Raw genomic sequence first — 14,332 nt, 5'->3', positions numbered from 1 at the left:
TGTACTGTGGTCACTTCAGGTATCAGTCTGTTAGCAGTAGGTTTGTAAGTCACAGTCTGAATTCTGCTTATGATTTTATTTATAGCTTGGTAGTGTCCAGAGATACCTACTGGGGGCAGGGATCATCTGGAAGACTAGATTCAAATAAAGAGCATTGTTGCTGCCTTGGGGAGTTTTCTGGAGCGGTCTGTATCAGGCTAATTACAGGCTGCAATTGAAAAATTATACATTAAACTCCTAAATATTTTAATATAAAATTAGGTATGTTTATGAAAAGGATTATGTGAAGCAGCTGCACATAGCAATTTGGAGATACCTACCAGCCCTGTATTTGTAGGATCATTGTTGTATGAGAATAAGTAGTGCTGTGTTACTGAAGGATGAATTGAATATTCACTTTTTCTCCATTTGCATGTTTGGTGTGGGACTGACACATTTTGTAGATCTATGGGTGACACAGAATTAGAAGTAAAGCATATTTATTCCATGAGGGAATAAAAATCTCCACTGTGCAGTCGTGAGAGTGCATTTGGTGATTACTGAGCACTGTTCTTCCTTTTAATATGTTTTAATGAGCAAATGAATTGCATTCAGAAACATCTAGGTTATATTCCCCTTTTGATCAGCACCGCTAACTGGCTCATGCAAGTAGCCTAACGGAAAGCTTGCTGCAAGTATGAAAGGGAATTTGGAGGATGTTGCTCAGAACTGTAACCATTTTTTTTACTGTTCCTGATCTTTATTGTAGTTTCCTGCTGTTCTCTGAGCTTTCTAATGCTGCTGTTCTCTTTGTGCAGGTGACCGTTCTGTTTTTGTGTGTTACATTCTCCTTGCTGTTTCTGGGAGAACAAAAAAATCTTTTAAAAAGAGACTGGAGGCTTTGAAAGAGGAAGTAAAAGACAGATTATTTTTAGCTACCATTCCTCTTGCAGAAAACACAGCTGCTGTTGAGATGAGGAAGCAACTGATGGGCATTACTGGATACCATGTCAATACTGTGGTTCTGAGAATTGCAGAGCTATGCAGGAATCCAGTTTATAACGTGCCCTTAATGTGCCTGCAGCTAGGAGAGTCCCTCTTCCTTAAAACCCCTCACTATGTTCAGGGTAGTGGTTAAGCCGCCAGGTGTCTGACTGCTCAGCTGATACTGGGTGTGAGAGTGACAATGGTCTCAGTACTGTAGGTCTCCTGGCTTTCACACTGAACCAGCAATTTAGAGAGTGGCCTCCTTCTAGAGGTACCTTTAAGGAGCAAAGCAGCAGTCAGCTCCTCTGCCCTGCTGCCAGTCAGCACAAGAACACAGAGATGTGCTGCAGCCAAGGTCCTGCTATTCCCTTGTCCCTCCTCTTACCCTTTTTGTAATACCGTTAGTGCACATCTATCAGAATCTTTCATAGCACTTAAAAAAATTATTTGAAAGAATTACACCATGCCTTTTTTTGGTATGGTGGTTGTGAAGGCTGCTGTTGAGTACTGGAGACCACTGTTGTATTTATATGCTGCACTCGTGAGCATCTTTGTTAAAGGAACAGTCAGCAGTTGTAGCTGTAGTATCATCAGCTGATCTGCTGATAAGGCAACAACAAATGTCTTGGCATTGGCAGGCTTGCACTCATCTCAAGATGTTCTCTTCTCCTTTTCAGATGATTGCTATAATCCAGCTGCCCCTCTATAAACACTCTGCAGTACTTGCTATGTTGAGGATGCCCCTGACTTTGTAGCAGTTAAATCATCTCAAAAAAGGAAGGGAAGGCTCATCATTTGCACCAATCTCTGATTCAAGAGTAACATTGCTTTGTCTTGCACTGGTGGATTGCAGCAGGACAAGTAAAGAGTAAGGAACTTGTAACCGAGTTTGTTTCCCAGCTGGTGGCCAAACCATAGCAAGAAGTGTGGAAGTGGGCGTATGCCTGGGTGTAGCAACCCTGTTTCACAAGGATACTGCTCTTCTACTCTCTCCTCCCTTCTGTATAAATACCACATGCCAATTTGCCTGGATTTTGTTATCTGGAAATATGTGTAATCTAAAAGATTTGGAAACACTGCAGGTGTACAAGGCCATTGAAACTTGAGGTCTTGTCTTTTCCAGTCAGATGTAGATGTTTGTGTGGGCATTTATAACTAATGCCACTCTTGAGAGGTGGCAGAAGCTTCCCTCAGTACTCAGGCACTCTGGTTTCTGCTCTTATGTTCCCCTCTGCACCAAAGGTTTCTCTACTCTCTTATTTTTTTAGTTTTGAGTCCCTCCAGTACTGTTTGTTTTGAGGTTTTGTTTTCAGCTCTGAAGTAGCCAGATAGGAGATACTTGTCCTCACTGACTTCTTTTATTTTCTGTTCTCTCTCTTCTTTGATTTGTCTGATGTGTGTTACTATCACTGTATTTCTCCCTCCTCTTACCTTTCCCCCATCTTTCCTGCTTTTCTTCTAGTCTTTCTTGCCTCTTTTACCTTTTGTTCCCATTTCAGGCTGGCTCCCCTGTGCATCTCCATCCATCAGGACCTGGGCTACAAATGCCTGTCACCACAGGCAAGCATTTACTTGCAGCAATACCTGACCTGCTCTGGTCAGCTAACAGGACTGAATGATTACCTTTGCTTCTGCCCTTCAAGTCCATGAAGTACTCCTCCAGCTCTCTCTGGCAGGCAGCGATAGGGCATGTGCCCCTTTCCTGGTTCTCTCCACCGCTTGTTTTTTTGTGAGCCTGGCAGAGGTGAACTGCTGTCCTGGTGTGTAATCTGGGATGGATCTTGCAGTGAACATGGCAGGCTTCAACTCAATGCAGCTGAGTTTGCAAGTCTGTAGTAAAACTATGTAACGACTAATCCCAGTTCATGTTGTTTCTTATTTGATTGCCGTAGATCAGTCATATATCAGCTGATCTGTAAGTGCCATTTATACATCTATATATTTATACTTAGGGGACCATGTGTGTGTGCATGCACTCAGGTAGGTGTGTGTCTCTTCTTTCTCAGCCTGCTATGAATGGTGAGGTTCCATCTCAGAATCAGAAAACAGTTTATATCCTAACTACAGGTGAGCTGTGAGTTGACATTTTTTATTCTATAACTGGAGACATTTAATAGGTTTCTTTTCTAGATACTGCTGTGCACTTTCCAGGAAGAAGATGGCTGGCTGTTGTATGCACACAAATAGTGGGATTTTAACTTCAAAAGTATTTAGTTTGAGATTTCTAGCTAGAAAGGGTTTTTTTGGACACTTTGTCAGCTCAGTTCAACTTAGAATCAGGGTTCTGTACTCCTGATAAAAGCAAGATTAAAATAAAAAGAACAAGACAACTTTAAAGAAGAAAAGTAGCTGTAATAGTTAATAAAAACTGACAGGTTTAAATGTGTGTTGGAAAGCAGGTAGGCTGAATATATATAGAGTAATACAGATCACTTGTACTGACACTGTAATAGTTAATAAAAACTGACAGGTTTAAATGTGTGTTGGAAAGCAGGTAGGCTGAATATATATAGAGTAATACAGATCACTTGTACTGACCCTGACGGTGACATTTTGTCTCTGTTTTAGATATTGGCTAATGAGTTTAGTGCATTTTATCTATGTGACGTTGGCTGTGGGTGGAGCATGATCAGCAGCTGAGGAGGATTGTGGTTGGACTGTCCTGGGCAGCTATCGGAATTGAACAGAAACAGGATGTGAAAGAATCAGATGTTAAAATGATAGCAAGATGTTTGTGCACTTGAAATACCCTGTGTCTTGATAGGAGGCTCCAGGCCCTATAAACTATGGGGGTATAGCCCAGGACCAGCGAGGTTCATGTTAGCAGCAGGAAGATTTATTTAAAATGGCAATTTTACAATCTGCTAGTTGCTGCTCATGTTCATCAAGTGTGATTTTATCAGCAAAGCGTCACAGCTGCCTCTGAGTAAAACACAGTAAGCAACTTGAATAGCTCCTCGGGACAGGAACTGAAAAAAAAACTGTCTCTCAATTAAAATAACGCAAGTCCGTTGTGGAGACTGAATCTAATGAAGCCAATGGGAATTTGGTCAGGTTTCAGGCCCAAATCAGTCTGGCTACATCCCATTTTCAAGAATGATTTATGTCATTGTTATCTGAATCTAATTGCCATATGGAAAATTTGGGCTTCTTCCGATTGCCTAAGTACTTTCTTTAGAAGCAATCTGCCCACATAAGTGACTCAGGTTTGCAGTGCTGGATGAAGCTGTGCCGATATGCCTTTAGAGACTTGCTGAATGTCTGCGTGTCTGCGTAGGTTTATAGAAACAACATTGCATGATCATACCTGTGTGCTTGTTGCCACAGGAGAGACTAAATAAACAACCACTTACTGCTTTGAGTCCTCATTCTGCCATGAAGGTTGGTCCACCTAGTACCTTACAAGCCCACGAATGAAGCACAAATAGTAATGAAGAAAATCTACCACCTAATGCAATGAATTTCTCAAGGTAGAAAGGAAGTGGGTTGTGAACATCTGCCTTGTTTAGAAAGAGGTAAATGCTGAACTTTTCAGTAAGATCCTTTTTCATCTATTTTTCCATCTATTGGCAGTGAACTGTCGTTCGGAACAAGGTGGGTCACTTTGAGGTAAAATTGGCTGAACCAAAACATATTTCTTTTACTTACAGTATTTGCATTTATATATACGTAGTAAATGGTTTCATTTCTTACTTGGTAAATAGTCAAATACTAGTTTGTTTTTGATATTGCTCTTTATTTGCCCTTAAAAGATACATTAATAAATTACAAGCACTTAAAAATTGCAGAAATAGCAGGATATAAGCCCACAAGTACAATGTAACACAATCTAACAAGGTAAGAAAGAATGTCCCCAGCAAAAGCTAAAAGTGTTGCAAATAAAACTTTTAGAATTGGCTAGTGACCAGATAACAGCATATCTGGGACAGCTTCACTCTGTGGTTTTTCAGGAGGTCTCAGACTTGTGAACAGTGTCTTCCCTTTGCATCTGTTACGTCCTGCTCACCAAGGCAAGTTCCTATCTTGCAAAGCACCTCAAAATGTCACAGATGCAGGACATGTTACTCATTTTGCTGCCTATGAGTTTAATGATTGTACCCAGAGGAATGCTGCAGGTCTGCCAAATTTAGAAGGCACAAAGACAACTGAATTGCAGTTTTCAGAAGTAACTTCGGGCACTTCCCATTGGATTTGCACTCTGTCACATGGAGTCTGTGAAAATGATGCTCGGAGAAAATGAGAGCAGCGGTTAGAAGCTGTCAGAAGTTGAGAAGGATTTCTGTTGCAAATGTGGAAGCCAGTTTGCAAGATGAGAATTGTTGCCTGTATAGCTTTTATCTCTATGTTCAAAGCTATCACCTGGGGTTACTAAAGTAAGATATGCATTGTCTGTCTGCCTCGCTTTCTCCCTACCCCTCCCAAAAGTAATAGGGTTACTTAGGTTGATTCCTGCCTGCTCAGAAGTCATGATGAGATTATTAGACTAATGAAAACTATTTAATTAAACTTACAGACATAGACCAAAACCTCAGACACCTCAATGATTAATTTAAAAGTAATTATAGTAAATGTATAGTTTGATGAGTAGCAGCAGCAGCCATGCAGTCAGAATACATGCAGAGAAATTAGTAAACAGCTGTAACTATTCACACCACAAAAGAGATATGAGAGATACTCTTTTTTTTTTTTTTCTTTTTTCATTTCCTTCACAAAGAAATCAGTGTCTGACTGATTCCTTATTCAGCTACGGGGTCAGAACCTCAGCTTTGCCGATCAGTGGGGCATCAAGGGGTCATAACAGGTTACATCAATGAAACATCTGGTCTCATGCCTGTATATTCATTTTACTGCGGGAACACTAATAAGTAGAATATACAGAGTTGCTGATTTTAAACATCGAAAACATGCTACAGACATTATAAAATTAATTGTTTCATTAAGAGTCCTGGGAATAGCTGGTTTAAAAATCAATTGACTAATGTTTCCAGATGGGATTTTCAAAAGACTGTAGGGGATTTCAATCCACAAATCACACTTAGATTCAGGGACAGACTTTGATTTCTGAATTCCTGAGGGTCCTTCAGAAATCCCAACCTCATGAGTTCATAGAGGGAAAAGTAGTCAGCAATGGAAGAGGCCAATAAGGAGTATATGTTGACAGGAAAGCCATACCATTAAGTTTATCTGGAAGGTGTAAGTGTAGCCAAGAGATTTAGTTTCCCTGGGCAGCTGCCACTCCAAACTGACTTTGCCTCTCATCTTTTAGCACGTGGCCTTGTGCTTCTAAGAATTTCTTCCTGCCAAGCGTGCAAGCGCAGGAGCCATAGGGAGTTTCCACTGGAACCAGAACCTGAGGGGGATAAGCACAAACACAGAGGTCATTTCTGAGCCAGGGATGTGTCAGCAGAAACTGCAGTTATTCACCTCCTCATTACATCATGCCCAGGCCATTTCCTTCTCTTATGAACATCAGTGGTAGATGTTGTTTTTAGCTCAGGTGAAAGTGGATCTATAATGTCCACCTGAAAGAGGGCAAGGGTAGGATAGGGTGGCAGCAGAATCACAAGGCTTAGGGAGGGAGACTAGAGCATAAACAGACTATAGACCATTGATACAAAATGAAATAACCCACTTTCTTTCTGTCACGTGCGGATAATGTAACAGGCTTTCAGCTGGACCTGGCTGTCAGCTAGAGCAGCTGTGGAGGGAGCAGCAAATGTATCTCATCCCCTACGTCTGGCTTATACCCTACCCACTGCTGGGCTGCTTTGGCTCCTAATGGCTACAGAGATTTCAGTGCTCCCTTACAGTGCTGGTCTTCTGTCACCTAGAGTTAGTCTATGGCTTAGCTAACCTACTTGTAACCCCACTGCACCAAGGATGCTCCCTGGCCTCAGTGGTGCTACCAGTGGAGTAGAAAAAGCCATAGTGGGCTAGCTTTTCATGCTACCTGGCTATATGAAAGGATGCCATGACACATTCTGCTTGATTAAAACTGCACAAGTTGACATTATAACTAAAAGTCCAATTCAGTGAAGGAAACGGGACTGATTTTTCAGAGGTAGTCTCCTACACATTCTTTTACGTATCTTACAGATCCTTTTGATCTCCAAAGCATTCCACTGTGCTCCTTTCGTTTTTATCAACAACACAAGAAGGCAATTATCCTTCTGTAATCAGTGTAAATCTCTTTTAGAGGTAAGGTGGAGCTTTCTCTGGGGCTGGGGAGAAAGTTTGCTCCCTTTAACCCTGTTCTATGCAGAACTGCAGCTTTGCTTTAAGGTTGGCTGTTTCTAAAGAGTCCAGGCAAGTTGTGTTTGGAGTATTTACTTACTTCTTTGTCATTGGTCAAGCCTAGATTCTTCATGTCTACGACATTAAAAAAAGTGTTGTTCAAGACAGTTTCTATGACCTGTACCTGAAACCATGAAAACAGGTGAGATGATGAATTAGGGAACCTTTTCAGCCAACAGCCTGACAGTCTTTGCTTTTCTTTACAGCAAATGAAATGCAATCCCCCCACCTCTAATATGTACAGTTGACCAAATGCAATTTATTGAACATGTTGACAGTGTTGTAGCCCCCCCCCCCCTTTCACTTTTACTCATGTGCTGTCAAGCACTGAGTGATATTCTCCCCCACTGTGTTTACAGCTGGGGAGCAGCATATCAACTCCTCAGCATGTTTGTATTTTTTTTCAGACCATCTTAGCTGTACCACCAAATAGTGTCCAGCCTTACTTAGAACTGCCAGAGGAAATAACAGGCTTATTTTGGTCTTCTCAGTGCTCTGATTAACATTCACTATTGTTGAAGTAAAACATCAGCAGGAGGAAAGAAGATACCTGTGACACTTTGGAAAGGACGCACATCTGGATACAGTTGACAGTTTTCTGGTAAGAGGGTGAATATTCCCCACAGTCAGGTGGCCCAGAAAAGGCTTCAAAGATACATTCACGGATTTTGTTCCTAGAGGTAACAGAGGTTCTTACAAAACCTTGTATCAGCTCTCCCTGTCTAGATCCATAATGTTTTACTGTGGGGTGGGTTTTTTTTTCATTTTCTCTCTTTTCTGACAAATACATAGCATGTGGGATTTTATGGAAGAACAATTTCTTTATCCTGTCACCTCCAAATTCCGCCCCCTACCCCAGCTCTATAATTCACAAATAGGCGTTTTGCTAAAAGTATTTAACAAACTAATTGTTTGTTCTCCTAAAGTGTTTTGTACTGAACACCAAACTGTCCATTGATGCACTGTCAGAGAGAGGAGTACCCCCCAAGGTGTGCCTCTCGCCCCTCCTAACAAGTGCTTAGTGCCGCCACTGAGATCTGTGAGTGCCTGGTGCACAGCAACTGCAGGTCTGGTGCTTACACCTGCTGTCCCATATACAGGGACTTTGGGATCATAGATTAGGTAATAAATATTTGATTTGATGTATACCATATGCAGTCAAAGTCGAAATCCTTGCATTCGCCATACGACCATTTGCAGAAGAGCTCTCCACATAAAATCCTGTCGTTCCTTTCAGGAAGTGTGGTGTGTTCATTCTTATAGAAGCCTTCAAAGCCAGACTGTGTTGTCTTCATAAGTTTCAGATCTTTTATTCCAGCAAAAACAACCAGAGGACCTGTGATCCAAAACCACAAGACAATATGAGCTCTTTTTCAGGCAGAGAGAAAGAAACCTCTGGGTATGTACTTGCAGTGACAGCTCCAGAACCACGAAGCAGTCTCTCCAGGACTCACTCGCGTGCTTCTGTTGCAAGCCAAACTACTAAAAATTATTTTCTGCACACTGATGTTAGCAGAAAGTTAAGAAACAAGACAGAAACTACTGAAATCAGAGCTCAGTCTAGAAAACAGAGAATCCCATCAAGTGAACTGCAGTCAAGGAGATCTGAGGACACCCTTTATCTCACCTTCTTGGAGCTGGGACATGCTTGGGTTGGCTCTCACTGATGTCAGTTCAGGGACTACTAATTGCTCTGAAGGGAAATGAAATAGGCTACTAGTGCTGCGGTGTACAGGAGAGGTGTGGTGAGCCTTTTCTAAGAACACTGATGAGTGTAGAAACTCTCTGGACAAAAACTTGGAGCCTCAATCAGAAATTCACTTACAGTCCCATCCTGGTCTGAGTTTTGCATCCGTAAGAACTAGAGGGCAAGGAGCCAATGCAAATCCCTGCAGTTCAGCTAATTAGCAGGAACTGGCACTGATACAGATGCCACCCACAGGTTCAAACTGACAGTGGTTTTGCTCTCAGCCACTATTTATAAAATGTGCTGTTGTAGATCACTGCTGCATGGGCGGATTATCATCTTCTAAAGACCAAACAGTTGTGTCCTGAACTTTTTTCTTTTGACAAACACGGCGGCTAAACAATTTCAAGAGGTCAGTCATTTAAAGCACACCAAGCTGATAACTGAAAGTTTCACTGACCAGAGCTGCCAAAAAAAACCCCAAACAGATGCAGAAAAGAGAAACTTTATGGCATGCAGGCTTGTTCACAGCCTGTATAGATAGTAAGTGGCTGAAGCGCAAGCTGTTGTTTCTGTGCAGCTCTTGGTGGTCACACTAGCTAGTTCTAAATTAACCCTTGAATACCTCTGGTGCATAGTAATCCTGCCTTGGACTGGGAAGACTGACAGACTTTGTCTTCACACTGTGTCTCTGCAGGAGTTTGTACTGGAAATAATTCCACTGTGATGGATATTTCTAAATTACATGATTGTTCAGAGGTTTGTTTTTTTAAACTGGCAATTTATCAAAACTGCATTTTATCTATTTCTTGTTTACATTTATTACTGGTTTTGAATGAGTCCAAGGAGGTATATCTGTAATTTTGAATACATCCCCCTGTTATTTACTAAAGTTTTAAAAAACATCTAAAGAAGAGACTGTCCTTGGACAGGATATTCTGGTGTTTGTTCAGATCTTGATGAATTGAATCTCTCTTGATGAGACATTGGGGTTATTCAGCCTGGAGAAGAGAAGGCTCCAGGGAGACCTTATAGCAGCCTTCCAGTGCCTAAAGGGGGCCTACAGAAAAGATGGGGAGGGACTCTATCGGGGAGTGTAGCAATAGGACGAAGAGTGACTGTTTTAAACTGGAAGAGGGTGGATTTAGATTAGGTATTAAGAAGAAATTTTTCACTCTTGAGGGTGGTGAGACACTGGAACAGGTTGCCCAGGCAGGTTGTGGATGCCCCATCCCTGGAAGTGTTCAAGGCCAGGCTGGATGGGGATTTGAGCAACCTGGTCTAGTGGAAGGTGTCCCTGCCCGTGGCAGAGGGGTTGGAACTAGGTGATCTTCAAGGTCCCTCCCAACTCTAACCATTCTATGAACTCATTGCTTGGGTATAAAGTTGTAATACATGGGTATTAATGTAGTGCAGATACTATCAGTGGACCTGGAGATATGGTTATCTCATATTCAAATACATAGCCTTGTTTGAAAGAGTGCCTTGTAATAAGTGATTTACTGAGAGGCTGGCTGACTGGCTGGCTCTGTAGCAATCAACCTGAAACTCGCACTGAAGAACATAACGCCTAGGCAAAGTTTTTGAGGTGAACAGCTTGTGCTATGCTTTCAGTATGTTTTGTGCTTGTGCTGTCTTCAGTTGTAAAATGTTGACTCTGTTAAGTTACTTATGATGTTTTCAGTCTCAAAAAAACTCTGAGCCTTTTATCAGCTGATATAATGGCAAAAAATAAGTCTCTAATTCTATTAAGCCTCACTAGGTTTCTTTTAATGATAAGAAAAGTGTTAAAAGATAGGATTAACTGAGAAATACATTTCTGTGTGTGGCTGATAAGTGCATAGGAGGATGCTAAAGATAGAGAGGGTTCTCTTATAAGAAAAGTAAAAGGGATTTGAAAATTTCCTCTTTGGTTATTGTTCACCTAGGCAGGGAATCCTAAAGAAACAGCTAAAGGGCTACATGAAGGGAAGACTAAGAAGGAAAGGTAATTTCTTCAGTAAGCCTTAAAGGCTTTTTTTTGTGTGGAATCTGAAATTGCAGAATTTCATGCTGAATTTTCAAGGTGATGAAAAATTTAATTCAATCTACACATTAAGAGCAGCGGCTTTTCAAGATAGCATAAACTCTTTATCTTTTTTTTTTTTATTTAATTCAGGCTTCTTTCTTAACATTTTCCAGAAACCAAAGTCAATATTACTGAGGCTGCCAAAAATACAGCAGTAGTTAACATTACTAGGAACATTAAAAAAAATTAGGCCAAGAGGCACTGGAGACTTGTACAGGCTCTCTCTTTTCTTTCACCAGGAACATGGGGACAATGCTCAAATGCGCCTTTTAGAACTTGTGTCCTGTCTGCAAGTGAAACTGATCTCGCCACTGGTCCTAACCCTGACGCATTAGAAAAACAGGGAGAGAGGGTAGGATAGGAAGTAGTTCTAAGTTACATTATGGCAGTAATAGATAGATACTGAACTAGTGCCTAAAGCCTCTAAACCCACTGTGTGAAACGATACAGTGGTCTCCGCTCAGTTCCCAGTAGTCTTCCCAGAGAGATGGGTTAAATGAAACACAGATTAAACTTATGCTCTTGTTGTGAGTCATAGGAGGAAGAGATAATTTTTACGCTCCCTTTGGAATGCCAATTTACAGACAGACAGTTGAGCTTGAAAGACTATGTCTTTTAAGTATCACAAAACTTAGTGAAACCAAATGGTGCTTTGTTTACACATTGCGTGCAAAATAGTAAGCGCACTCTGAAGTATTTTCATGTAAAAAATTGTTTGCACGTAGACCTGAGTGCTCATGATGTTCAAGCCAGCCTGGCCTTGCAGCAATGAAATTGCATCTTTCTTAGAAATAAAACCAAGGCATGTTGACAAGGTTTTGAAAATAGCTGCAAACTAGGCAATTGGCCCACAGCAGTGTGCTTTCATGATATATTATCTATAGGATAACAATAATAGTGAGACTGCAGAACATAGTATAATGTAAAAAAGTAAGCAGGCCGTTCTCAGAAGGCTGTTAAATCCTGTGACAGTATATAGCAGCTCTGCTGGATGTGCTGTTGTAACCATTAAATGTTTAGGTTATACATACAAAGGTGAGCCACGTTAGTTCTTCAGCCATATCTCAGAGATCAAGGACTGCAAAATCAGACTATAAAAGTGTTCTTTGTTTTAGACCTCTGGAGCGGTTTGGCTGTGCTGTAAGCCCTGTAACACCTTTAGCTATCTCTAAAGCCACCTTCATCTCTCGTCAGCGGAAATATTTACAGAGAAGTAGGGGAAGCTGCAAATTCTTTTCTCACCATTTCGGCACTGCTCAGCTTCACAAAAGCGGATCCCATCAGGAACACATATGAATGAGTGGATGTGGGGAACGCCATTCTGCAATTTAAAGCACACATGTAAGTAAAAGTGAAATAAATACCATCTTAGCTTGAAAACAGGAACTGAGTGACAAATGGCTCCAGCATAAACAAACTGAATGTATTAGTATTTTAGATACCTCGTGTAGACGTTGCCATGGTACTTCTTGAACGTAGGTTTTGACGTACGCCACTTGGCAAAATGTTGTCATGAAGTGTTTGCAGATATCTATAGCAAATTGTTCTAAAGTTGGGATCTAAAACAGCAAACAGTATTATTAGAAAGAAGCAATTACCTCATGTACAGAAGTAGATTGTTTTGATTGTTATAAATATTTGGGAAGAATCCATGTTAAAAATACAGATTTCTCTCATTTCTGGTTTTGCGCGCTGTGCTTAGTCATTTGATCAGCTTGCAGCATATGCTGCAAATAGCAGCTACAGTCACATCAAAAATCTGCCATTCTGTGGTGTAGCAAGCTGCAGGCTTTGGGCTGAGAGAAACTGCTGCAGAAGCCTTACCCTTTGAGGATATATTGCCAAAATAATCGTAGTGGTATACTGATAAAGCTTTACCGGCTAAAGATGGGATTTCATTACAGAGACAGACAATTGACGCTACAGATTTGTCATTATGATAAATGCAATTGAGGGAGGTAAGAGCACGGTTAACAGAATTAAGAGGAGTCTCACATATTTTGTGACCTTCTGTTTACATGCTATATAGGAATAATGCAGTATTATGTGCTTTTGAGTTGAAAAAAAAAAAAAAAGATGGATCTTATATGACAAACCTACAAAAAATACTGCTAGCTCTGTGAGGAAAAAAAGGCTCTGGAAAACTAAGGTGGAGTCCACAGGATAAGCAGTGGCTGAGGAAAAATTCTCTCCCAAATCACTGAAGGTGACTTTAGTGCTGATCTGACATGCTAATGGAAGGAGAGATTATTTTGATACATTTTGAAAATAAAAGGTTAGTATAACAAACACTTCCATGTGAAGTCATAAGAAACAGCAAGGCTTGTTAAAATATACCCCATTTTTTTTGGCCAACACAAGGACAATGTTCTTTATGGTGTCTGTAGGTATCACAAGAGAGTTGTTTCCATCCAGGTACTCATGAGCAGAAGTCAGCCGGAGGTGCGTGCACACTTCCACTTCTTTAACGAAGTGCTTCTTCCCTTCTCTATGAAGGCGAAGAAACTTAATTGTATTCTTGCCATATTCGCAGTTGAGGACTTCTACATCCTTGATCTGCAGAGAAAATACGTGACAGTTGTAAAGGAACTCAGTGGAAGCCTGAGTTATGCTCAGTTGATGAAACACAAATAATGTTTATGGCCTTTATTTCTGTGGTTACCTGTGATAATGAAAATGTTTCCATTATAAATTGCCAAGTCCTGATGGGAAGAAAAAACTCTTTAGGAAGCTATTATTACATTAGTAACAGCTGTGATAGAATTTTAAAGTTTTATGGGAAACAGATCGTATAACAGGAGTAACAGTGAACTACTCTCTCTCGTTCATCATCTTTGGATTAGTCCTGACTATATAGACCTTCACTGAGTTTTCCCTCCATTATCTCTGAACGCAGAGCGTCCCAGTCCATTCAGTCTCATGCAGAGGGCAGGCAGCATCACACCTGCGCTCTCCGCAGTCACTCTGCTGGGGCTGGCCCTGCCAGGCTGGGCTGCGCCTCTTGAAATACAACTCCTGATTTGCCCTGGCACCAAGAACAGACCTTCATCACCTCCTACTCCTCTGCCTCCCTGCTCTCACAACCGTTGTCAGGCTCCACATTTGCGATGCGCTGAGCCCTCTCTGTTTTCAGGCAGAAGCTGGCAAAATGCGGTTGGCATCCTGCGTGGCAGAGCCCCCTGTTAGCAGCAGAGCCTCTGTTCCCAGCAGGTGCTCCACATCCCCAGGGCTGTCCCCCGTTACACACGCAGGGATGCGGGGTCTTGCTGCGCTGAGGCCGAGTGGAAGCGGTGAGTATCAAAGCAATTCTTCCGTGA

At 41.4% G+C, this 14,332-nt stretch overlaps 1 protein-coding gene across 1 annotated transcript; it reads right to left on the bottom strand.

The window, feature by feature from the left end:
* Nucleotides 1-6,178: 6,178 nt before the first annotated feature.
* LOC309672530 (uricase-like) lies at nt 6,179-14,064 on the bottom strand (the record flags this gene model as incomplete). The annotated part of the gene is made up of 8 exons (XM_082484058.1): nt 6,179-6,316; nt 7,301-7,384; nt 7,811-7,934; nt 8,410-8,596; nt 12,258-12,336; nt 12,458-12,574; nt 13,353-13,571; nt 14,059-14,064. 8 exons carry the CDS (start codon nt 14,062-14,064, stop codon nt 6,179-6,181), a joined length of 954 nt encoding a protein of 317 aa, XP_082340184.1.
* Nucleotides 14,065-14,332: the final 268 nt, after the last annotated feature.

This window comes from Vanellus vanellus, assembly GCF_965231255.1.
Source record: "Vanellus vanellus genome assembly, chromosome: 5".
NCBI lineage: Eukaryota > Metazoa > Chordata > Aves > Charadriiformes > Charadriidae > Vanellus > Vanellus vanellus.
This window is presented reverse-complemented; position numbering and strand designations above follow the sequence as displayed.